General features: G+C 52.2%; 6 protein-coding genes across 6 annotated transcripts; 4 read left to right on the top strand and 2 right to left on the bottom strand.

Moving 5' to 3' along the window:
* Positions 1–514: 514 nt before the first annotated feature.
* Positions 515–3,000, bottom strand: GLRG_09402 (peptidase family M13; the record flags this gene model as incomplete). Its single annotated transcript, XM_008100087.1, has 5 exons — positions 515–1,567; positions 1,619–1,900; positions 1,955–2,458; positions 2,515–2,783; positions 2,841–3,000. The coding sequence occupies 5 exons, from the start codon at positions 2,998–3,000 to the stop codon at positions 515–517; spliced, it is 2,268 nt and encodes a 755-aa protein (XP_008098278.1).
* Positions 3,001–4,471: 1,471 nt separating this feature from the next.
* Positions 4,472–6,985, top strand: GLRG_09401 (peptidase family M28; the record flags this gene model as incomplete). The annotated part of the gene is made up of 7 exons (XM_008100086.1): positions 4,472–4,983; positions 5,042–5,159; positions 5,213–5,300; positions 5,372–5,888; positions 5,951–6,272; positions 6,328–6,380; positions 6,436–6,985. The coding sequence occupies 7 exons, from the start codon at positions 4,472–4,474 to the stop codon at positions 6,983–6,985; spliced, it is 2,160 nt and encodes a 719-aa protein (XP_008098277.1).
* A 188-nt stretch (positions 6,986–7,173) lies between these two features.
* GLRG_09400 (CFEM domain-containing protein) lies at positions 7,174–8,885 on the bottom strand (the record flags this gene model as incomplete). Its single annotated transcript, XM_008100085.1, has 7 exons — positions 7,174–7,559; positions 7,614–7,681; positions 7,737–8,125; positions 8,182–8,286; positions 8,351–8,532; positions 8,588–8,723; positions 8,802–8,885. The coding sequence occupies 7 exons, from the start codon at positions 8,883–8,885 to the stop codon at positions 7,174–7,176; spliced, it is 1,350 nt and encodes a 449-aa protein (XP_008098276.1).
* Positions 8,886–14,540: 5,655 nt separating this feature from the next.
* On the top strand, positions 14,541–15,403 carry GLRG_09399 (uncharacterized protein; the record flags this gene model as incomplete). Its single annotated transcript, XM_008100084.1, has 3 exons — positions 14,541–14,814; positions 14,863–15,110; positions 15,143–15,403. Coding segments are annotated over 3 exons (783 nt in total), but the record flags the coding sequence as incomplete, so codon positions are not given.
* An 847-nt stretch (positions 15,404–16,250) lies between these two features.
* Positions 16,251–18,460, top strand: GLRG_09398 (caspase domain-containing protein; the record flags this gene model as incomplete). Its single annotated transcript, XM_008100083.1, has 2 exons — positions 16,251–17,942; positions 18,371–18,460. 2 exons carry the CDS (start codon positions 16,251–16,253, stop codon positions 18,458–18,460), a joined length of 1,782 nt encoding a protein of 593 aa, XP_008098274.1.
* Positions 18,461–20,089: 1,629 nt separating this feature from the next.
* Positions 20,090–22,486, top strand: GLRG_09397 (TPR domain-containing protein; the record flags this gene model as incomplete). The annotated part of the gene is made up of 1 exon (XM_008100082.1): positions 20,090–22,486. The coding sequence occupies one exon, from the start codon at positions 20,090–20,092 to the stop codon at positions 22,484–22,486; it is 2,397 nt and encodes a 798-aa protein (XP_008098273.1).
* Between the last annotated feature and the right edge of the window lie 947 nt (positions 22,487–23,433).

Below are 23,433 nucleotides of genomic sequence, written 5' to 3'. Positions count from 1 at the left end.
AGAGTATTTACTCTTACTAGATATTGAGTAGTAATAGGGTGTGTCTCTACATGCTGTGTACATGGGGCTTGTGATAAGCTAAAATTTAGAACACTGGCTGGACGTGTTTGTGCGCTGTTCAGTTTGAGCCGGATGTCACGCAATGAGCTCGGCGTCATCGAAGCCGGTCGAGGATGTTGCCCACCGTGTCAACCCAGCAGCCTCGTCACTTTCATCAGGGGAGATCAACTAGTGAGTGTCGATCTTGGGTCTTGCATTCGTTAGTCAAGGATTACGTACCCCCTTTTCAATACCTCAACTCGCCCACTTCACTATATGAGCAGTGAAGCACCGGATGACGCCTCACCAAATACACCGCCTCAGTGGTTATGTGTCTTCCAGCTAAGACAATGTCCAATTCAACAAGACTTCAATCTGTGATACATCCCACACTCTATATTCCTACACCCCATTGCGTTACGTAACCATTCCCCTGTCCCTACGGACAGAAAGAGGCATCACGCTTTTTCACACCTCACCACATCTGGCAAGTCGGCTTCTTGTCCTTGCATTGGAAGCTCTCCTTGAACTCGCGACTGTTGGCCATTGTGCCAAGGATACGGGCCCACTTGGGCGCATGAGGATCAGTATAGATACGGTTGATGGCCGTATCCTTGCGCGACTTGCCACACCACCAGTTGGAGTAGGTGACGAAGAAGAGTTGATCCTGCGTGAAGTGCTCCAGACCCGGCAGATCCTTGTTCGGGTGCTTCTGCGCCCGGTGCTTCCACGCTTGGTACGAGGCCGAGAGCCCCCCAGCGTCGGCAAGGTTCTCGCCCAGAGTAAGGCGGCCGTTGACGTGGAGCGGCTCGTCGTTGGGTCCCGGGACCGTGAAGTTGTGGTACTGGTCCACGAAGCACTCTGCCCTCTCCTCGAATGCCTTGACGGTGGCGTCGGACCACCAATCCGTATAGTTACCGTTCTGGTCAAAGTGGCGACCGGTGGAGTCGAAGGCGTGGCTGAGCTCGTGCCCGGCAACAGACCCAAAGGCGCCGTACGACATGTAGGCAGGAACGTCGACGTCGAAGACCGGGAATTGCATGATGCCGGCAGGGAAGACAATCTCGTTGCCAGGAGGGTTGTAGTAGGCATTAACCGTGGGTACTGTCATGTCCCACTGATCACGGTCGACAGGCTTCCCGAGGGCTGACCATTCGTAGCCGACTTCGAACTTTCGCGCGGCGAGGGCGTTGTCGAAAAAGGTCTCGGGACTGACGTCGACGGACTTGTAGAAGTCGTTCAGGCTAGGCGGATCCATGATATTGGGGCTCTTGGTCGGGTAGCCAATCTTCTGGATAATGTTGTGGACCTTGTCAACTGCCTTGGCAGTCGTCTTCTTGTCCATCCACTTTGCGGCTTTGATCTTCTTGATAAACTCAGTCTTAATGTCGGTGATGATAGTGTCGCCAAACTTCTTTGCCTCGGCCGAGAAGGCTTTCTCGACGAAGAAGCGGCTCAGAACCCAGCCCAAACTGTTGTCGACGTGACCGACACAGGTTCGCCACCTTTCGGGGACGGACTCGGGGTCCTGCAATAGTTAGCGATGGAAGAGACTATAAACAGAATTAGAATAGCCGACCTTTCCGGCAAGCTCGTTAACAAAACGCCTGTAGGGCTTGACGGCGTCCGCATCGACGTAGGAGGAGAATGACTGAACGGCCTTCCAAATAAAGTAGTTCTGGATGATCTCCTTGTCGGTTTCAGCGAGGATTGTAGACAGCTCCGACATGTACTTGGGTGCCATGACAATGACGCGCTGCACGACGAAGCCTTCGGGGGCCAGGTCATGGATAAGTGCCGTCAGCTCAATCTCGGGCGTAAGGGCAGAAGCCTCGTCAATCGACATGGGATTGTAGTATTTCTGCCGTCGTGTTAGTGGACACGCCAATCCTGGTCTGGTGGACGAGGTACTCACAGTGACGTCTTCGCGCTCCTCGGTGCTCGGTGAGGCGGCCGCCAGAAGCTTCTCGAAGTCTGCGACCTTGACAAAGTTGTCCTTGTTCTGGTCGGGGAAGAGGTTCCCGAGAACCTCGACAGCAACGTCACGGTATCTCTCGAATAGCTTATCGTCTTCGTAACGTTCTTTGGAGGGGAGTCCCAGTCTCCCGGGGGCAACAGATACGACAACCGTGTCGGGGTCTCTGTCGTCTGCACCAGTGCCTGTCGAGACGAGCGCGCCGACGCCATATCTGGCCAGAAGAAGGATGGCATCCTTGGTCGGTCCAGGGACTGAGGCAGCACCCTCAATCGGGTAGGTGTTCTTGATATCGTCCAGAATGCGAGAGAGCGGCTCGATTCCGATGCTCTTGATCTTTTCCTCGTTGATACAGGCATCGTAAACAGTCTTCATCTTATCAAAATTCTGCTCGTCCGCGGACTTGTCGGTGGCGTCGAGCCGGAGTGGCGAAAAGGAGGAATGCTGGTGGAAAAGTCGGTCAGTGTGTTTTCGGACATTGGCAGCAATGGAATTGTTACCTGCGAGTCCTTGGGGTAAGGAGCCTCTAGAATGTGACGAAGCAGGAGCTCCGAGTTCTCGGACATGATGGTGCCAGTGAAGGCATCGCCCTGATCCGCACGAAGATCATGCTTCTCCCTCCATCCACCGCATACCATCTCTTCGAAGTCGTTGCATGGATCGAGCTGCTTGTAGTCGGGGGACAGATTGTATAGAATTTCAGAGGCGGCATGGACACAGGCGGGAGTCATGCAAACCGGGGTCTTGCTCTCGTGCAAGTCATTCTGGGCTACACAAACAAACGTCAACAACGTGCAATGGAGACCTACAACGGTTTACAACCAACCTTTGGGGAAGTGGGAGTAGAGGAAGCTGGCAGCGGTAGCAAGGACAAAGACCTTGACGATGACTCTGCCAACGGAGCACCGTTTGGCGTACGGACACCGCGTTGTCGGCGGATCGTGGGAGACGCGTTGCTCCGAGATGAGAGGTGCCTTCTCCGACATGGCGACGGGGTTGAGGCGAGAGCTGTATATAGGTGAAAAAAAGACGATAAGATGGTCGATCGGTTAACCCAGCCAGCTGAGTATCAAGATATGGTGATAAGTGATAGAAAGAGATCCAATCTATCCGTAGATGTTGGGCGGGTTGACCGAAGGCTGGATCGGGTAGGTGGGTTGGGTTGGTGATTTGATGGGGGAGCTCTCGGAGCTTTCTTTGGTGGAGGTTGGGGCTTGGTTGAGCACGATGACGCTTGGACGCGGCGCAGCATCTGGGGTGCAGCTGCTAGGGGGATTCTATCCGGAGATACTTTGTTTTAGACGTAAGCCTAACCTAGACTCTAGTACCTTCTGATAGAGCAAGCCTGTATAGCTGTAACAGCTCGTGTGTGTGCACTGGGAACTCCGCATTCCAGCACTTCCCCCTTCAACCTTATTTTCTAGGCTTTATACTCTGACTCTCACTCTTACTCTTACTCTTACTCTCATCCTCACTTTGCCTCTCATTCCCATCTCACTCTTACTTGAAGCGCACGTCTAGTCCGTCCGCTTAGAACACGCCTGTTCCTGCACTAGCTTTGACATCTGTGCTCGATGGACGTCTAGCCCGCCCATGAAGCGTCCATTTACTTCATCCAAGAGACGCCCCGGACTAGCTTAAATCGGTAGCGGTGGTGCTTGTCATCGAAGCGCCCAATCTCCATGCTCGCATCACCACGATTCTAGCACAGTTTCAAAGGACCCTTTGTTCGATTCCATCTTGATTTCAAAAGCGCCGTTTTCCTAGTAAATCGAAGCACAGAGTTATCCGGCCGTCCTGATCAGACTCTCGGTGGTTTCCACGTCCTCGTGTCGATACGCCAGTGACTAGCCCAAAGACTCTGATGGCGGCAATGATGTGAATGTAGTCGTCCTGCTTGAACCTTCACTTCGTTCCGAATCCATGATATGCAAGAAGTTGAACCAAAAGGCGTCAAGTTACTGGCGACGCGGGTGACTACGCACGCCAAGATTTACCCCACGCCCGAGGTCATCAAGGAATGAACTACCCCTCACTGGCAACCAATCCTCCCAGAGATGTAAGCTGCATCTCGACCACCGCGACTCCCTTGATTCTCCGCTTGTTCATGTTGCACTACATGAACGCTACTCCGGATAGGAAGCTCAATGTACGTCACGCAATCATGATAAGACAATTGTTGTTGCGGTTACTTGGAGGCCGGGCCGGGGGAGTGTATCCCCGGCACTGACTGGTGCCATCGAACGCTCTATGCCTTGATTGCGCTCGCCTATTTGAATTGTGGGAAGCTCAGATGAGGGGTTGATGATGATGGCACAGAGCTGTGGCATTGAGAACCGCCTATAAATATCGGTGGGTGGGTGATCCTCCTATGGCTGTTGAGAAAGTCCGGAAACACCTAGAATACAGGATCAGCGCTACCATCCGATACACGGCGGCGTCGGTACAAGCCTCAGCATGCGTTGGACTCTGATAGCTGTCGCCTCTGCGACTACCTGCATAGAAGCTTGCCAGCGTGACTGGAATGCCCTCAACCAACGGATCAGCAGTCACAGTCACCATGGCCATGGACACAAAAAGCGCGATCTTGCTGTTGAATACCCGCCATTTCTCACGGAATATGAGACAATCCTCGTGAATTCGTTCGACAGTAAGTCGTTGGACGAGTGGTCTCACTACTACACGTCTGGCGATCATCTGGGCGGACACAACCGGACCCAGGCCGAGTGGACACAGCAGAAATGGACCGGTGCTGGGTGGAATGCATCCATTAAAGAATACTGGATCTGGTACACTGCGCCAATAGAGACCACGTTGAGGCTAAACAGGCCAGACGGGAGCATTCATCATGTCAGCTTGATAGAGGATATGCTAGAGGAGGATCCCACAACGAGCTACCCAAACCGAATTCCTGCTTACCACGCGATGAGCGGGAGCGGCAACATCAGTGCCGAATATGTCTATGTTGGGTAAGTCTCACTCGCAAAGGCCTGAAGCCAATCTTCAAGGACTGACGACTCGTATTAGCCGTGGTCAGAAAGCCGACTTCAAGGCCTTGAAAGGTGCCGGTATAGAACTGAAAGGCAAAATCGCGCTTTCCATGTACGGCGGCATTTACAGAGGCACCAAGGTCAAAAACGCCCAGGTATGGGTTCCCTGCGAAGATGCCGCGAGTGGTTGCTAACCCGGCTTCTTCAGGACAACGGCATGATCGGAGCGGTCCTCTTCACCGACCCCCTTGACGACGGTGAAATCACAGTCGCCAACGGTTATCTCGCGTACCCAGGTCGGCTTTGTTCTTGATTTCCAAACTAGTTGGCAACCCCAACAGCAGAGCTAATGGATTATGTGCTGCAGACGGCCCCGCTCGGAACCCTTCCATGATCCAGCGAGGCAGCGTCCGTTTCTCTTCTTTATACTCTGGCGACCCCTCCACCGTCGGCTATGCGTCCGAGAAAGACGGCCCGAGAAACGACGTGACCCCTTACAACCCAACGATCCCGTCCGTCCCTATCAGCATGAAAGACGCGGCCCCCCTTCTCGCCGCGCTGGACGGAAGTGGACTGTCTGCAAGGCAAGTGAACCGTACCGGCTGGGTTGGCGCGCTGCCGAACATCACTTACAGCAGCGGGCCGGCGACTGGGGCCACCCTTGACATGGTGCATTTCATGAACCAGAGTGTGGCGCCCTCATGGGACGTCATTGGCATCATCAACGGAACCCATCCCGACGAAGTCCTCATCATCGGCAACCATCGCGATGCGTGGGTCATTGGTGGCGCCGCGGATCCAAACTCCGGCTCTGCGGTCCTCATCGAACTGGCCAAGGCTTTCGGAAAGCTCGTTGACAAGGGGTGGAAGCCTCGGCGAACCATGTAAGTGTCGCCAGCGCTGACACTATAAGACAAATATGCAGTCCGACTAACACAACTCGCAGTATCCTGGGTTCCTGGGATGCTGAGGAGTTTGGCTTGCAGGGCTCGACCGAATGGGTCGAGAGTCACTTGCCCTGGCTGGTAACGAACGCCGTCGCCTACCTGAACCTGGACGTTGCCGTGTCGGGACCGCGCACAGCACTTTCAGGTTCCGGAGAGATTCAGACTGTTGCAATTGAGATGATGAAGAAGGTTATATTCCCTGAAGGTTGGGGCGTCGGCCCGACCCTGTACGACATGTGGTTCAACACTACCGAGGGAGAAATCCCTCCTCTAGGGAGTGGAAGCGATTATGCCGCCTTCTACCACAATGGTATCAGTGCTGTAGGTTCAACAGTAAAATAGCGGCTGGGCATTAGATACTAACCTTTCCCTGCAGATCGATATCGGGTCCGATGGGGGGAAGGCTGACCCCGTGTACCATTACCATGGGCAAGTCTCCGCAAGTGTCTGCCAGAGTGCTTGTATCCAGGCTAATACGGAACAGACATTATGATTCGTACACCTGGATGGCCAAGTTTGGCGATCCTGGCTTCAAGATACACCGAGTGATGGGCCAGTGGCTCACCTTGATAGCCTACCATATCGCTGACGACGTGATCATCCCATGGGACCTCCCCAACGCCGGCCGCGTGCTGCGGACTCACTACGAGGACCTGAACGAGACCCTAGCCGGAGACTACCCCGACCTCGACCTCTCCCCCATCGGCGGTGCCATCGCCGAGTTCGAGTCGGCCGCCGAGCGCATCGCCACCGTCGCCAACCAGGCCCGCGCCTTCAACGACACGGCCCTCATCAACACGATCAACGGCAAGTACCGCGACTTCTCCCGCGGCTTCGCGAGCGCCGGGGGCCTGCCGGGCCGCCCGACCTTTCACAACGTCATCAGCGCTCCCGGGTTGGACAACGGGTACGGCGCCGACGTCTTTCCCGCTGTGCAGGACAGTCTCAGCTCCGGCAACGAGGAGCAGGCACGGGAATGGGTCGAGAAGAGCGCTTTGGCGGTGTCTCGCGCCGCCGAGATCCTGCGTGTCTAACTGAATGTGATTGAATTGTGACTACAAAAAAGAGTTTTGGGAATACTTTGTAGATAATGCATTACGCAGTCATCTAACATCGTGTAATACAAAAAAGGGGGCGAGAGGGGGTATTGCCGAAGGCTTTTTCTCGAGCCCGCGTAGTCGTCATAATGCCAAACTCATAGTGTTCCGACTGTCGCTACCAATTACCAATCACTCATCTTTCTGTCTCGACACGACCCGCCGTATAATGACTGAGACGGCTCGCTGGGCATGATCTCCAGAACGCTATCCGTCGTCAGTCGCCGCAGGGGCACGCGGTCTGGTGTTACACTGCCGAGGGAGCCCTTCTGCTTGGACTTTGCGGTCGAAGACTCGGGGGCTTCGTCGGTGACGATCGTTGCAATGTCTTGAGACACAATCTTGACGTTCCCCGACGCTCTAGTCGATCCCCTGTTAGTCGATAGGTTGGTGACGTAGAGAAGGTCTGGGAAGAGGCGTCTAGCCAGAGTCCGGGCCGCCGGCATGCATGCGACCACCATGCCCACACACAGCTCGATGTGTGACCAGAGTGCAAGGCCAAAAAAGTCATCTGGCAACAACGTGAGTTCTGCGTCCTGAACGGGGCATCCGTACCAGTACTTACATGTCGGGTTCCACGATTTGTTGAAGACCGATACGCTCCTTAGACGCACGGCGCTGACAACCGTGATACTGCTGCGTGTTAGACCCATGGATGAGAGTGGAGAGGGCATAGGGCTGTGCTCACAAGATACCGACGCCAAACATGGACATAATACCCGCCTTCTGCCTCTTCTGCAAGTTGAGTTTATAGATCTGTGTTGCCGGGAGAACCAACATCCATACGTCGATGGCGATGTTAAGGGAAGCGTGCGAGAGCGTCATGGCGGATAGATCGATGCAGTATCCAGGGTATTTCCCGTCCCATCCGTACCAGAAGTAGCTAAGAGGCTTGCACTGATTAAGGTTCACAATGATGAAGGTGATGCATACGGCGACGTTAAAGATTTGTGTACTCCAAAGAATCTGGCGGAATACGTCCGTGATGGCGCCGAATATTCGTAGGTAGAGGAATAGGATCGAGGCTTTTATAACCGCCAGAGTCACAAAATACATGAGTTCGAATGCGAAGAAGCCCTGGGATCCAAGGTCAGCCATACTGATCGTACGCGCAGGCGTGGCGCTGCCCTTACCTTTACAAAGGAGGTGATTTGTGACACAGTGAGCGCCCAGATGTCTTTTCCGAATCCTTCCTGTCTTCCTACTATTGTCGCGACCAAAAACGCAATCATCATGCACTGTTAACTGATTGTCAGCTGTCATGTCACTTCTGCCTTTCGCCCAAAGGAGGCCTCGACGTACGTATGCGAACAAGATGGTCCAATCGTCCCAGCCCCATGTTGAGAGGCCCATCCATTTCGTTGCCAACCGAGCCACGAAGAATAGGGTGACGCAGCCGAAAAGAAACGCGGGAACCCAGAAGATCGCGGCGCCTTCATCGTGATATTCGAGCCCGCAGTCCTCCCAGGTTCGGTTCTTCGTCACTGTCGATGCATCGTCAGTCCTGACAAACCACATATTGGCCGCGGAGAAAACTACTCAATGCCTGCTGGACACTACATTGCACGCGGACGCAGTGGATGACGGCCATGTTGTAACTCATGTCGAGGCATAGACATGTGGAGTTCGAGAAATCGCAAGGCGTGTGGTCGAGCGGTTCGAAGAGACATGGCAACTAGACAATGGTTGTTAGAGTCAGGCCGCAAGGGACTGACATCAGAGACTCGAGAAGGGACAGATCAGGCGAACTCACAGCGCAGTCTGGAACATGTTCGTATAGGCCGTACACAAGCGACAGACAGGATAAAAACGAAAGGGCCCAGGTAAAGGGCTTCATTGCAAGTAAGTTCGCTGGGGGGTATCAACTATTGCAACAATCAAAACATGACGGACAAGAGGGAAGTTTGTGACTCTATGGAGCTCTGCGAATTAGACCAAGTCTGGGGACGATATCGCGGGGAGGAGGAGGTAGGAGGAGGGAAACACTTCACACAAAGGCGAAGTCTAGGTAAAGGCAACAGATATGGGCAGCTATTCGACTCGGATCAGCGGTCGCGGATGAGGCGGCTTCGTGTAAGCCACGGTAGGATGGGGCGAAATGGCTTGCCGGATGCGGAAGATCCAGCCAGACCACCTTGGCCGATATGATCGGATTCTCGCCAAGGCCTAATATAACAAGCAGAGCGAGCCTCAGCAGATTCGTGGTGCCAACCACCCCATCGTACTTTTTTCGTGAATCCGACAGCCCTCTTCTACGCCGCTAGATAGGCAATTGTAAGGGTTGCCTAGACCAGGGGTCCCATGATACGAACAAGGGTATCTATCTATAGATGCAAACGCTGAGATACTTACCTACCATGTACGGCTTGAATCAACTGATGTACGGCATCCAAAACTATCGTCTGTATTGGGTCGCCAGCGCTCCGCAACCCGAGGATTGGGCGAAGGCATGGATGTCAACGTGAACAAAGTCCCTTTCCGGACAAGTTCTAATGTCGAAAGCAATTCAGAAGGTAGGGCCAGATCTTCCGATCAGCAGCTCGGGAGGCATCTTTTAGGACATTGGCGCTGTCTTATGAGTTAACCGCTTGCGTCGTTGAGACGCCCTCAAGCTCCTTTTGACTTCTACTCCATCATGTGCCTCTTACAGGGCCGAGAGCAGAGCGGGGAGATGGGTCAAAAGCCGGTTCTAGTCTCGAACGGCATTTAGTGGCAAAAGAACGACGGGCTTTGAGGGGACCTGAAAGGAATGCGTTGGGGGGCGCCTGTGGGACCTCCACGCTTCGAGAAATGTTTGTCATGTTAGCGCTGAGAAGTCTAGTCCTTCATTCTTACAGCCCCGAGTCGTTTTGCGTGTTTGCATATCGGTGGTGGCAATTATTTCGATGACTGGGAGGCAGCTTCGAGGAAAATTACGATACTGGCCGTTGAACCACAGATCTGGGATTTTTGAGACTTCCATCATGGGCTAGGTTGACGGCAAGCAAAAAGATGGCGTTGTCGTCTTTTCTTTTTCTTTTTGGTTTTTGGTTATGAAGAGCTATCGTTACAACGGCTTGCAGTCTCTCCTTGACGTAATCCAGATTCTACTCTAACTTGAGTGGTCTTATTTTGTACTTCTTTCCTGCCGCAGCGAACATCTACATTATTCTTGGGCTCAGGCAGATATGGGACCTGTGACAGAGGCAGTCTTCTCGTTTCCTCGCAAGAAAAGCCGAAGAAGCAGGTCTCGGTCTTTAGACCCGCCGGGCACTTCATTACCGCGTCGCCAAATAATTGCCGGCTGATATGACGATTCCATACCACCGCAAATGAAAGAAGCCTACTTTAAGACACACAAATCCTTCACGGCCGAGTGACCAGAATCGCCTTCTTCTTCTTGGCTCAGCAGCCTGGTGGCCCGCCACGCACCCGGCTTTATCCTCCTACTTCTGCATCACAAGCTTGACCGGAACCGTATGGAACACCGAGTACATTTCGTTTTACTATAAACGACGATCATTATCGATCTTGTGTTACAGAACGTATCGAAGCAGGCAACAATGTTAGCCTGTCCTAAAAACGCCATACTGCCCAACTTGAAGACCGCTTTGGGTACCGCTTGACCCCGAATTCAAATAATGCCGTATCGGATGGGCCAACGCTCTACCTACTTGTAAGGCATGAAATAGAAGGCCCTGACCCATGCAATATACCACAATTACCACTCCAAATCATTTGTGCCAAGTGTCTATCTGATGCTGAACTACAGGACCCGTGGATCGGCTCCTTCTGTCAACAAGGTATTAGCAACACAGCACGATGTCCATGTGCCTTTCACTCAATTCAGGGCTTACCCAAAAGTGGTTGATTTTGATATTACTAAGTGATGCCTGAGATGAGCATGGTAACCGCGATGGTAAATTTACAACACTCATAATTCAGGTTAATCTACTCTGTCCACAATCTCGAATCCGCTCAACAACACCGGTAAAAAAATGTTGACATGAAGCATAAGACACTAGATCGTTCCCAGTATCCTGGGGAAACCTCTTTCAACTGCAAATTCCCCAAACAGTTGGCCAGCTTCACGATCGCAACCTCCTGAGGGCAAACGCCTTGAACATAGATTGCGGATAGTATCTATTTTCTTGCCAACACACCTTATGATTCCAAGTGGGTTACGTACCGTAAGGTTTTACAGGGAGCCCCGAATGCTGGTCAGCCGGCAACGGCTAGCGTGTGGTTGTTGGCGCAGTCATAAGGCAAACCACCTGGACCGGACAAAAGACGGAGCATGGCACGCATAAAGGAACCAAATTCGGGTCCCTCATGTTTACTAGGGTTAATGTGTGTAAAATTATGATGAAATAAGCAACTAATTAAATCACTCATCCTCCTGGTCCTGTATTGTTTTGGGACAATTCTGTCAGGGTGGCTCCTTTTTGCGCATCTCTTCAATAAACTCTCCAATTCTTTTTGAGGATGTCCGACCCATGCTCGCCGAGTTCTCCGCTGATCCTCCGACTACCAACATCTTCATTTTGATCAAGTCCAAGAAGTCGCAGATGAGACGATTTTGCTTTTGCTCCACCTTCAATTTGTCGATGAACTAGGCACACAGGAGTAAGCGGTATGGCCAATGGGATGCCGTCGTTTTGGTAGGACCGCACCTTCGTCACTGAAGTCTTGACCACAGCCTCACGAGTTTCCTCCCCTTCAACATCCAGCAGGGTGAAAAAGATATCGGACTTGAAACCTACTCCTTGCCAAACAGATGACGTCTGGTCAGCTTGCAGTCGTAAGTCCCCAAATTCGAGGACAGAACTCCAACTGCCATGCCACCATGCTATGAACTCCAGGTAGATGCATCCCAGAGACCATATATCGTAAGATGGACTGAGCAGATAGGTTTCCAAAGCTGCTTCGGGGGGCGAATATGTGTGGGGCTGAACGCGCTTGCGTCTATCAACAGTCTCTTTCTGACTAAAATCTGGAGACCGAAGTCTGTAATCTTTAGAGTTCCTTTCGTTGCGCTACCGGGGGAAACGTAATGAGGAAATCAAAGAATGTTCCCCGGTTGGAGATCCCCGTGACGTTCGAATAGACGAAGCGGCTCCCTAATCATGTGCTGGTTGGATCCCTCATTGCCGTTCACCGGCTGGGTTAGAGGAAACGACGTCGGGTTCAGTAAGGAAAAGCCGGAAGATGTGTCGCGGCGGTGAATGTATCCAAGTCCTTCCGCAAGGCCCTGGCATTGTCTCGCAACCCAGAGCAAGGTCTCCGAAGAATTTCTGGGGCCGAATGCTGAATCAAGTTTGTCATTCTCCCAAAAGCTCAAGAGATCGGCTTCTGCCCATGGGAAAATGAGATGGAACTGATCATCTTTCTCGTATGTTCACAAGAGTTAGATAAGATGTGGATGGACGTCTCCACTGAGCCGTTTCAATGTTGCAACCCCTCTCTCGAAGTTGCCTTTTCTGCGTGTCCCTTAATGTTTTCACCGCATAGAAGCAGTTTGACGTCTACAGAATCATATGATAAGCAGTTTCGGCAACAGGGCAGGAAAGAGCCCATATGCAAATGGTCTATGTGGATTATGCTTACCTTATCGTTTGTGAACCTGTGGTGGTTTGGATGTATTTCCACCTTACGAACGGTCCCAAAGCCTCCTTCTCTGTCGGGTTGATTATCCAGAAATCTAAAGGGCAAGATTTTGGCCTTGTCGAAGGAATGATGAGGTACATTTTTTGTCTCCGGACGGTCGAATGACGGAGCAAGAAGTGCCCATTGCCATTGTTCAAACCTATCAATGGTGCTACGGGACCACTTTCGGAAGCAATCTAGTGAGATTTCAGGAGCACTTGCTCTGCGGAGATCCATCTGTTCCTCCGAAGAGTGCTTGACGAGTGGAAGATCCGCGTCACATACCCCGGAGTCCATGAACAGTTTGATTCTACCAGGTCTCTCGATCAAAATCAGAATCGCGAGAATCCTCAAGCAGGACTTTTCGCTTTGTCGGGTTATCTGTGTGAGAGGTGTTCTGGTTTGCGGCATCCGGCAACTCTAGTTGACAAGCCTCATCGGTGCTGCCGGCAATCTTGAGGGCTTGAGCTCGAATGCGCTCATCTAGATGCACGTCACCGTCCCGGGAGAAGAATCTAAGACGTCGTAGACTTGGTTCTCGTCTGAGGAACGAATCACGTCTCCTCAACTCCTTTTCTGTGGCCTTTGTGGATAGAAAGATAGTAAGCCGATGTTGAGGCAGAAAGCCCGTCTTGTCCGGGTTGAAATGATTCTTGCTAATCTCTCTGTTGAGCTTGCGGTTGAGTGGAGGGCCACAGAAGTCACGACTGGAAAGATTTGTGTCGGTTTTGCCTCGTTGATCAATTCGCAAAGCGTGCTCTCTATCATGTCCTCACAACACACCCTTAGCCTAATTACGTTATTATATATTTTTTTCTATTTATTAAGAAGCCTTCCTCTTTGGTGTAGCATGCCTATAAATCTTGTCTAACTAGGAGTCCTAGACAAATCAGTACCTGTTGGGCCCTACAGGCTCTCCACACTCAGTGGCTTATAGATAGAGTGTAGACAGCCAAGTTTAGGCATAGCACACATTTTGCCTAGTCCAAGTCCTTCTCCTCAAATTGCTCACCCTTCCTGACAGAGACACCAGCTTCGGTACAGAGAGTGTACTTTCCCGCAGCAGGTACAGTTTCGATGAGAAAGGGACCTTCTTTTCCCCCGCCTGGAGTGCGTAGGTACACCAAGTCACCCACCCAGAACTTGTTTTTCTGCCCATAAATCTTAGTGGAAATCCTGCAATAAGACAGAAGACCGACTTACGATATTACTTGCTGTAATCCTGGCGCGGCCATCGTCGTCATCGCATACCGAGAACTCCGGGCTCTCACTCCTTCTGGTTGTAGAGCATTAGTCTGAGAATCAAAGGTATGGGCACAACAAATGTTCACCGTGTGGGACTGCTCATCTTGCACGTGTTGGGTTATCGCAGTTGATACTGATGAGTAGTGGACCGGAGGGGACCTTTCTCCTTGGTGGCTATCGTGCATGATGGTCACCTCGGATCATTGCTGCTTACGTTCACTTTTGTAGTTCCTAGTGAGCCGTAGTCTGCCCTGTGTACCATCCGAAACTAACCTCTTCGAGGGCAGTGAGCGTGGCGATGCAGTCGGCTGCATTGCTGCCTTAAGCAGGGATACTGCGCTAGTCTTGCTCACCGGAATGCTGCATCCTGACTCAGCAAACCGCACCAGGTTCCTCATATTACTACCATAGGAAGCGCGGAGCCGACTGTGTTCTTCCAGAGGTTGGGGAGGGGTAGAACACGATACAGATACAGCACTGTTGGTTTTCCCAGTGCCGGCTGGAAAATGCGGCCATCCATGCAAAGTTCCGTTGATTTGGAAAAGGGGTGCCCTGTGACCGAAGTACTTCAAGGCGGGACGACAAGTAAGACCGTTTTCCAAACTCACATGCATTAAAATCTCACAAGCTTGTAGTCGAAGACTATCCAGCCGGATACCCTCGTTTTGCTGCGCTTGTAGCAGCCGATGATTCCTTTTTTGTATTCAGGCGATTTTTGCGGCTTCGCGCCCGAATCCTCTTGTTGAAACAAGACAATCTGTCTGTCCTCGAAGCGAAACTGGACCAACTTGATGAGGACGAAGAGTCGCCTTTGTTTCTTGGCAAAAGCCGCTGCGACAAGAACGAAGCTCGTCGTGCTCTTCTCCACGAAATAGAATCAGGCTTAGTAGATTATGGTCCGAATCAACGACTGTTTCCCGCGCATCTAGTCTAACAAAGTCCAGATTCTTTTACTGATCGGACCCGTCAGGCCCTAAGTCTAAGTGCTGCAGCACCTAAAGACATACTCAGCTTGCAGAACTGGCTCCAGGGAAGAAGTTGCTTAAGCAGGAGCGAGACAGAGTACTTGGAACTAAGACAAGATCTGGCGACTCTATCATCCCCTAAAGACAGCGCAATAGAACTACTAGAAAACTGGGTGGAGGGTAAACTCATCCACTACTATCGAGGCTTCCGAAAGGTAGAGAACGCCGTCAAAGCTTAATAGAAACCAGCTTACAATAGGAACAGGGCCCTCTGCACAATAAATCAAGCGACGAGAATGTGTATATATACTCTGGGTCTCTGGTTAAGCAGAGTGCCCCAGTGCTGATGCTTTGTCTCATCACAAGTCTTATTCTGATACCGGTGGTGATATGCATCGCTGTTCACAGCATGGTGGCTCGCGTGGCTATCATCTTGATTTCTACGGTTCTGTACCTGTCCGTTTTGTCACGGTTGACGAATTCAAAGATGATGGAGCTCATTCTAGCAGGAGCGACGTAGGTGCAATCCTTGACGTGGAAGATTGAGCTGACAAGGCAGACAGGTTTGCCACCGTCCTGACTGTTTTCGTTTCTGGCGACAACGCCCCGAAAAGTTAAGCTACTCCGGTATTGTGATTGAACGATTGAAACAAATCTTCATATGCTACAGTCAGTTGTATACGCGTGCTACCGCTATGTGGCTAGCTTGACGGAAGGTGGTTTACAAGAAGCTTGAGTAAATAATACCACTCGAGATCAAAGCTAGGCCACTACGTATTAGAATCCGTATTTCTACGTTCTAGCCAAGGCGATCTCACACGTGTCTAAATAGTCAAGCCGCGTTTCCATGTCTTATTATACCTCCAAGGAACCCTTCAGATATATGGAAAACTCTATCGCGAAGGGCGGAGTCAGAGAAGCTGTGGTTTCAGTGTAATAACGGAGGGGAAGAGAGGCCGCCACCGGTCGATCCGGCTTCCGGCGTGGCATCACATCATTATCAGTGGCTGAGATCCACGAGGCATACCAGGGCCACAACGATTTCCAATCATGCGTAACTCCGTGGCAGGGGGTCACGTCTCCTCCTGTGTTACCCCGCCAGGGTCCCCTTACATACCTTATTATCGCCAGCCCAGCCAGGCAGGAGACCTTTTTGCTCACATTCACCACGAATACCATCATCGCTATAATCACTGGTGGATCGTCCATACACGCTTCTTGACAACAGCGTCTTTGATATTACAACATCCAAATCTCGCTTTTGGTTGATTTGATCTTCGTCATTGCTCTCTTTTCCAATTCAAGAACCAACAATTTACCACGGCTGCACGACGCTAGCTTGCGATTGCGGCTGGCACTGCCGGAGGATGGACAGACACCTAGATGCTGCAAAGCATTTCGCAGTCTTGATAGGCATCGACTTTTACAAGGAATCCCCTCTGAAAGGCTGTGTCCGAGACGTGCAAGAGATTGAAAAGTATCTGAAGCGTGAGCAGCCTACCGTTCAGGTATATACACTCACCGCGAGTTTGCCCGGTGGCACAGAGTCACCCCTACCCATCGAGGATCCGGCTTTGTGGCCGACATACGAGAATTTCATAGCAAAGTTCAACCATGTTTCCTCCATCGCAAGACCCGGCGATTTCGTTCATGTCCATTACTCCGGTCACGGAACCAGAACAGAACCTTCAGGAGATCTCGCATTGGATCTGTTGGGTGATATGCAAGGAACTGGGGTCAGGTACCTTCATGGTCTCGAGTTTGCGTCTTTGCTACAAGATCTCGTCGCCAAGAAACTCGAGGTCTCTGTCGTCCTAGACTGCTGTTTTTCTGGTGGTGTTTCGCGCAACGAGTCTTCCGTTCGATATCTTGATTATAACCCCGAAACAGACGCAGCACATCCTGCTGCTATGCTAGAGGGTCTCGAATCCAGAGACAGAGTCTGTCGTCCACAGTACCGCGACACCTCCATGCAGCCCAACTGGTTGGTAGACCCAGCTGGATACACAATCCTCACAGCTTGTGGTCCGCATGAGAGAGCAAGGGAAATCCAGCTGCCTGGGGGGAAAAGACACGGTGCGCTCTCGTATTTTCTTCTCAGGACCTTCACTGGTTTTGGTGGTATCGGCAACCGACAACGTCATATCTACCACCACCTATGCATCAGATTCAGAGAGGCATGGCCACAACAAAATCCCATGTTCTACGGGAACAAGGACAAGTGCTTCTTGACCTCCAGCAACTCAGAAGTCCAGGCCGTCCCAATCCAGGCGGTGAAGAAACAAGGGAAGCTTCAGCTACAAGCCGGCCGTGCTCAAGGGGTTTGCGACAGAGACAAATTTGCCATATACCCGCACGGCTCCATAGACCACACCTTGGCATCAAGTCGAGGCCTCCTCACTGCCACGGTTACCCACACGAAAGCTTTTCAGTCCACGCTGGAGCTCCAAGACTCTACCGCCATGGGTACGCAAACTTGGTGGACTGCTGTCGCACTGACGAGGAAACGCCTCAACGAATATCCGGTGCGAGTTGCCAAAACAATTCCATGGAGGGATGAGTGGTTCGCAGCCCTACGGAAACGATCGTTGTACGCTGTTGACGATGACGAATCTCGGTTCGCATTCATCGTCACAGCAGAAGACGGCCAGTACAAAATCCTCGACAAGTCAGGCCATGAGATTACAAACATTTCCGCCATGGCGCAAGCGGAGACAACTCCGGACAATGTTTGTGACGTTATCCAGCACTTGGCTAAATTCAACATGGCTCAAGGCTTGACAGACGACGCACCTAACAACCTACTGAACGATTCATTCAGCATCAAGCTTGTCGGTGCTTCGGGAGATACACACTCACCGGGATCCATAGTGCAAGCGACTCACGGCCAGGTAGTGACCTTGATCGCGGAAAACTTGGGAGATAGAGAGCTTTATGTCTACATCTACAGCATGGGTTCCAATTGGCAAATCGAGAACATTCTTCGTGGCAGTCATCACGTTCTCCCCTCGCGAAACGGAAACAAGACGTACCAAGGGACGGCCAGAAAAGCGTGGAAGGTGAGAATGCAGGTTCCCGAAGAGATGAGAGAGAAAGGGCAGCGACACTGCAACGATACAATCCTCGTGTTTGTGACTTTGCAGTTGACCTCGTTTGATTCTTTGGAGCTCCCGAAACTCAATGGGTTGGTTAAGCGAAGAGCATCCGACGAGGCTGCCCAACGCGGAGGGAATCAAGTTGCATCAGAAGATTGGGCATGCTTGAACTTTTCCATACGCACCCATACTAAGTAGCTGGGGCTATATTTCACGATGTAATTACAGCTTGTTACTCCATGATTCTGAGCCTTTTCCTTACATTGACGTGGCAAACATGCGACGCTGGTTCTGAAGACCTGCTCAGGTACCGCCAACAGATCTGAGCTCCACAGGCATCATTCTGCCTTGTGTGGTTTTGGCGCCCAGATGTAACGCCTTCTGCTATGCAGCGGGACCCCTACGCAGCAGGACAAGGCAGAATCATCATTGCTGTCTTAGATAGGAAGGTCGTAATCGGCAAGCGCGCTCAGTTTGAGTAGAAAGACAAGTGTGGGAGGCATCAACGCGTGTGTATGCACAGCGTACCTGAGTATCCAAAGCAACCTATTTAGGACAAGGAGAGGGGTAAACTCATTTCGTGACAATGTCATTCATTGGCAGCCTAAAGTGGGTTAGGCGAGTGGCTCGGCTATTTCTAATGCATATTGCGCAGACGAGAACGAGAGGGGATGTCAGCCGTTGCGTGGCTCAGTATTCGTAAACCCTTGCGAAACGATGATGCATGGCAGGCCTAGTCCCGCTCCGCATGAAGGAGAATTAGAAACTCAAAACGAGTTTACCAAAAGCACCTCGATCCTGTTGCTCCTTGCTTAGTGGCCCATCCCGCGGGAGTAATTCTGTACAAGTGTAGCCATCTCAAGCAAACATTCGTCACCAAAACTGTTCATCAAGGATGGAACACGGCGGTCTGTCTTTGAGAGGGAAGACGGGCGCTGCGGAGCCTGCTCCCCGGCATCGAATAATTGCTCGTACAGCACAAGAAGTAATCTTCCACGACACGCCAAAGACACCCTATCTTACTTTCACGCTGGGAAGTGGACGACTTCAGCGCCTGGCCATAAAAATATGGTCCAACGATCAAGGTTAGTTAGCTTTGCCGGTCATGTCCCGCGTAAAGGCAAGAAATTGCCTGCTAATCCTCATCAGGCGATGACCCAAACCCAGACGACCCTCATCATGTCTCGCACACCGGTTTCGCACTTGGAGGTCTTCAGGAGATGGGCCATGTGAACGAACCGGACGATCAAGATCTACACATTTTTCAAAAAAATGTGCGAGCATCCAGTTTCGTACGGTGCTACACCAACGAATGGAACATTGGAATACCTGCCGAGGATGACGATTCAATCAACGACGTTGATGGGTGGATAGAATCCCTTGAAGAAGCCGAGGGTCAGGAAATCGCCGTCTTTGCCTTGTCTCAGTGTCGGGGCTGGGTGAATGTGGTGTGGAAGATGGAGGTCCATCTCTTGTATCGTGAAGACGGCACCGAAGGGGGCTGTCAGTTTGCCAGCGATCAGGGCCAAGGAAATACTCAACCAAAACCTCGGCATTTGAGCACCACAAGAATCCTCGAATTCGAAGAGGGCCTCGAAGTAATAAGACAAGCTTCTGAGGACACGTCAGACAATCATCCCGTTGAGGCCGCTAGGTCGACCGGCTTTCCGGCTCCAATGCAGCACAAAATCATGTACACCAGCGCATCAGCGGAAACCGATCATGCCATTCGCCTTACGCGAGCAGCCATCGAGGCGGGCCCCGACGACCAAACTAGCCTGATAGGACTGTTAGGGAAACTTGTCACTCAGCTGGGTGATAGGTTCAAGCGCAGAGCTTCGATCGAGGACCTAGAAGAAGCCATCTGGATCTCGAGACAGGCCATAGCGATGGCCCCCTCAGAGCATCCCTACCGAGTATCTCTCCTAAGCAATCTGGGACGCCTACTTGGTTACAAACACTCACAAACCAGTGACGTGTCAGACTTGGACGAAGCTATCGATATTGTGAGGCAAACCATTGATGCAACCCCCAAGGACCACCCTGACTGGGTAATCATGTTACACAATCTGGGCATCCAGTTGCATACTAGATTCACAAGCCTTGGCGCTATGTCGGACCTGGAGGAAGCCATCGACCTTGCGAGACAAGCTCTCAGGGCCACACCCAACGAGAACAATGACAACCCATCGGCAAGATTGAACAATCGGTTGGCACGGTTAAACAACCTCAGCATACGACTAAGCGACAGATTCAAGCGCACTGGCGCGATGATGGACCTAGAAGAGTCTATCGAGATCGCGAGGCAGACCGTCGAGGCCATCCCTGGCAACCACTTGGACCGGGTGGGAGCGTTGAGCAATCTCAGCAACCGGCTAGGAGAAAGATACTCACGCACTCGTGAGCTTTCGGACCTGGAGGAATCCGTCAGTCTCGCGAGGCAAGCTGTCGAGGCCTCTCCCCCGGAGCATCCTATCCGGGCAGCAATGCTAAACAATCTTGCATACCGACTACACGACCTCTCTGTGCACACTCATGCGATGGAAGACGCGGAAGAAGCTGTCCAGATTGCCGAACAAGCCGTCGAGGCCAATCCCAATAGCTACATGGACCGACCTACAACACTCTTCACCCTTGGATACCAACTGATCGCCAGGTACGAGGAGACTGGTGCGACAGCAGACCTTGGGAAAGCTATCGGGGTCATCAGACAAGCCATCGAAGGCACATCCGCCAACCACCCGGAACGGGGGAAAATGCTGAATATCCTTGCTTTCCTGCTCTATCAGAGATTCATACGTACTGCTTCATTCGAGGATCTACAGGAATCCACAACCCTGTTTGTGGAAAGCTTGCACAGCGAAGCATCGGCCATTCATGTTCGCATTGCCGCCGGCCGGGAGTTACTGTCAATACCCAACATCACCCAGTGTGGCCAATGCATGTACGACATGGCGCAAACCACTGTCGGCCTCATTCCATTATCTACGCCCTTGTCCCTTGTCTCGGACGAGAAGAAGGTTTCTCTCGCCAATGCCGCCGGCGCCACCTGCGACGCCGCCGCTGTTGCGCTACAAGCCGGCGAGGGCCCGGTAGCAGCCATCCAGCTTCTCGAGGTTGGCCGAGGCGTTATCGCAAGCTCCCTCCAGAACCTGCGAACCGACGTTTCCCTTCTCCGGGAACGACATCCCGAGCTGGCGGGCTCCTTTGACGATTTGCGGCGTCAACTGGACGCGCCGACGTCACGCGATACGCTTCAGGCGGCCGAGACCGCTTCCGGTCCACCAGCGCAGGCTGCAGCCGACCTACGCCACAAGGCTTCCCGCGAGATGGCCATCTTGTTGGACGAAATCCGGAAGAAGCCCGGGTTTGAGGGCTTTTTGCTGCCGGCAAGGGAGGCCGAGATAATGGGGGCAGCAGCCTTTGGCCCCATTGTCATCCTGAACGTCAGCTCGCATCGGTGTGATGCCCTCATCGTTGAGCCGTCGCGTATCCGGGTACTGGAGTTACAAGATCTTTCCAAAGAGGCCATCATGGAGCGAACGAGCGACTGCGGGTCCACCGAAACGCTGGAGTGGCTTTGGGATGTCGTTGTCGGACCGGTCCTGGAGGCTTTGGGATACACGGGAATCCCGCCCGCAAGCTCCTGGCCGCGTGTCTGGTGGATTCCGACAGGACCACTGAGCATGTTCCCTCTCCATGCCGCAGGGTATCATGCACAACCCGGTAACAAGTCGGCACTCGATAGAGTTATCTCGTCCTACAGTTCCACCATCAAGGCGATCAGCCACACTCGCCAGCAGCGAAAAGCAGCTCCTAGCCGCGAATCGAGCGGCAGCGCCGTTCTCCTCTCGATGACCAACACGCCGGGCGAGCGTCCACTCCAGTATGCCGCCGAGGAGATCAGCGCAGTGAATACTATTTGTGTTGGCATGGGGTTGTCGACGCTCCAGCCGCGGGCTACTCATGCCGAGACTCTTTCAGCGTTGGCCAACTGTACAGTCTTCCACTTTGCAGGGCACGGTAGCACGCATGCCGATCCGCTACAGAGCCAACTGTGTCTCGAAGACTGGAAGCAGCATCCCTTGACGGTGTCAAGCCTCCTTGAGACCCAGTTGGGCTCAGTTGCACCCTTCCTCGCCTTTCTCTCGGCATGCGGCACCGGCCAGAACAAGGACGAAGAGTCGGCGGACGAAAGCATACACCTTACGAGCGCGTTTCAGTTGGCAGGGTTCCGGCATGTGATTGGCACCCTCTGGGAGGTGGACGACAAGCTCTGTGTCGATATAGCTACAATGACCTACGACTTCATGAGCGAGAACAAAATGGATGATGCGTCTGTCAGTGGTGGGCTGCACCACGCAGCCCGGGCGCTTCGAGACCGGTGGGTCGACGACGAACTGCACATCGGTGACGGGGAAAGAAAAGTAAGAGACATCGTCCTGTGTGACGACGAACCGGCTTCTAGTGGGCTATCTTGGGTACCATATATCCATTATGGTATTTGAGTTGGAAGTTGATGAACGATTCCCGTAGCTGGCAGAAAATCTCATGTTGCCTAGTTTCTTCGCTGAAGGTGGATGATGACGTGGAGTCGCTCCCCTCGCGAGGTAGGCAAATAGCGTAGATTTCGAGGCACTCGCAACCATAGTTACGGAACGGTGAATACCCTGACGCAGAGAAGTGACATTGAGCACTTAATTTGAGCAGAAGGGCACCGTTGGACGGCGCGGGGGAGGGGCTCTGGTAGATGTAGGCTTTTCCATATATCATCTGGGGTAGCTCAATATGCATGATACATCATACACTCGAGCTGGGATGAACTCATAGGGGGCCAAATGCAACGTGAAAACCCGTTGCAGTGATATGCAAAATGTGCGCGTTTTCGTGGCTTTGGTTGCAGAAGCGAGAGACTACAATACTTACAATCTTCCCGGGGGGCAAGGTAGGATCATTTTGGATCGCCCTGGTGGCTCTCAGCAACCTGCCACAAAATGTGTCGTGTTAGGCAAACAGCATGTCAGCGCTGCTTTGGGTGACAACGTAAGAGAACACTACCTCTTGATTGTGGCATCGACAAACAAGAGAGACAGAGACGGGCACTTGATATACGAACGTGTAGGGCAGGATACTTGCCTGGCAATTTCATTGAACCCACTGGCGAGATGATCAGAATCCACTGAGACGTGCTCTGGTCACTATTTGGGAGTTGTGAAGTGACGGAGACTACACAACACGACTGGCCCATTCAACATGGTCCTAAATGGAAGTTTCGCACTCTGGGTGGCCACCTGTAGTTACTCAGTCTATTCGGTCTCAATATTCACTCATTTACAACCATTATTTCTCATACGCTACATCTCCTCCCTAAATTGCTACACATTGGCGGTATTAATGCAATGCGTCTTCAAGTTTTGTCGTGTTACTAGTAGTTTTGTAAGAATCCGGCGATGAT

The sequence above is a fragment of the Colletotrichum graminicola genome (assembly GCF_000149035.1).
Source record: "Colletotrichum graminicola M1.001 genomic scaffold supercont1.48, whole genome shotgun sequence".
NCBI classification, from domain to species: Eukaryota; Fungi; Ascomycota; class Sordariomycetes; order Glomerellales; family Glomerellaceae; genus Colletotrichum; species Colletotrichum graminicola.
The sequence above is the reverse complement of the archived record's forward strand: the minus strand, read 5'-3'. Positions and strand labels throughout refer to the sequence as shown.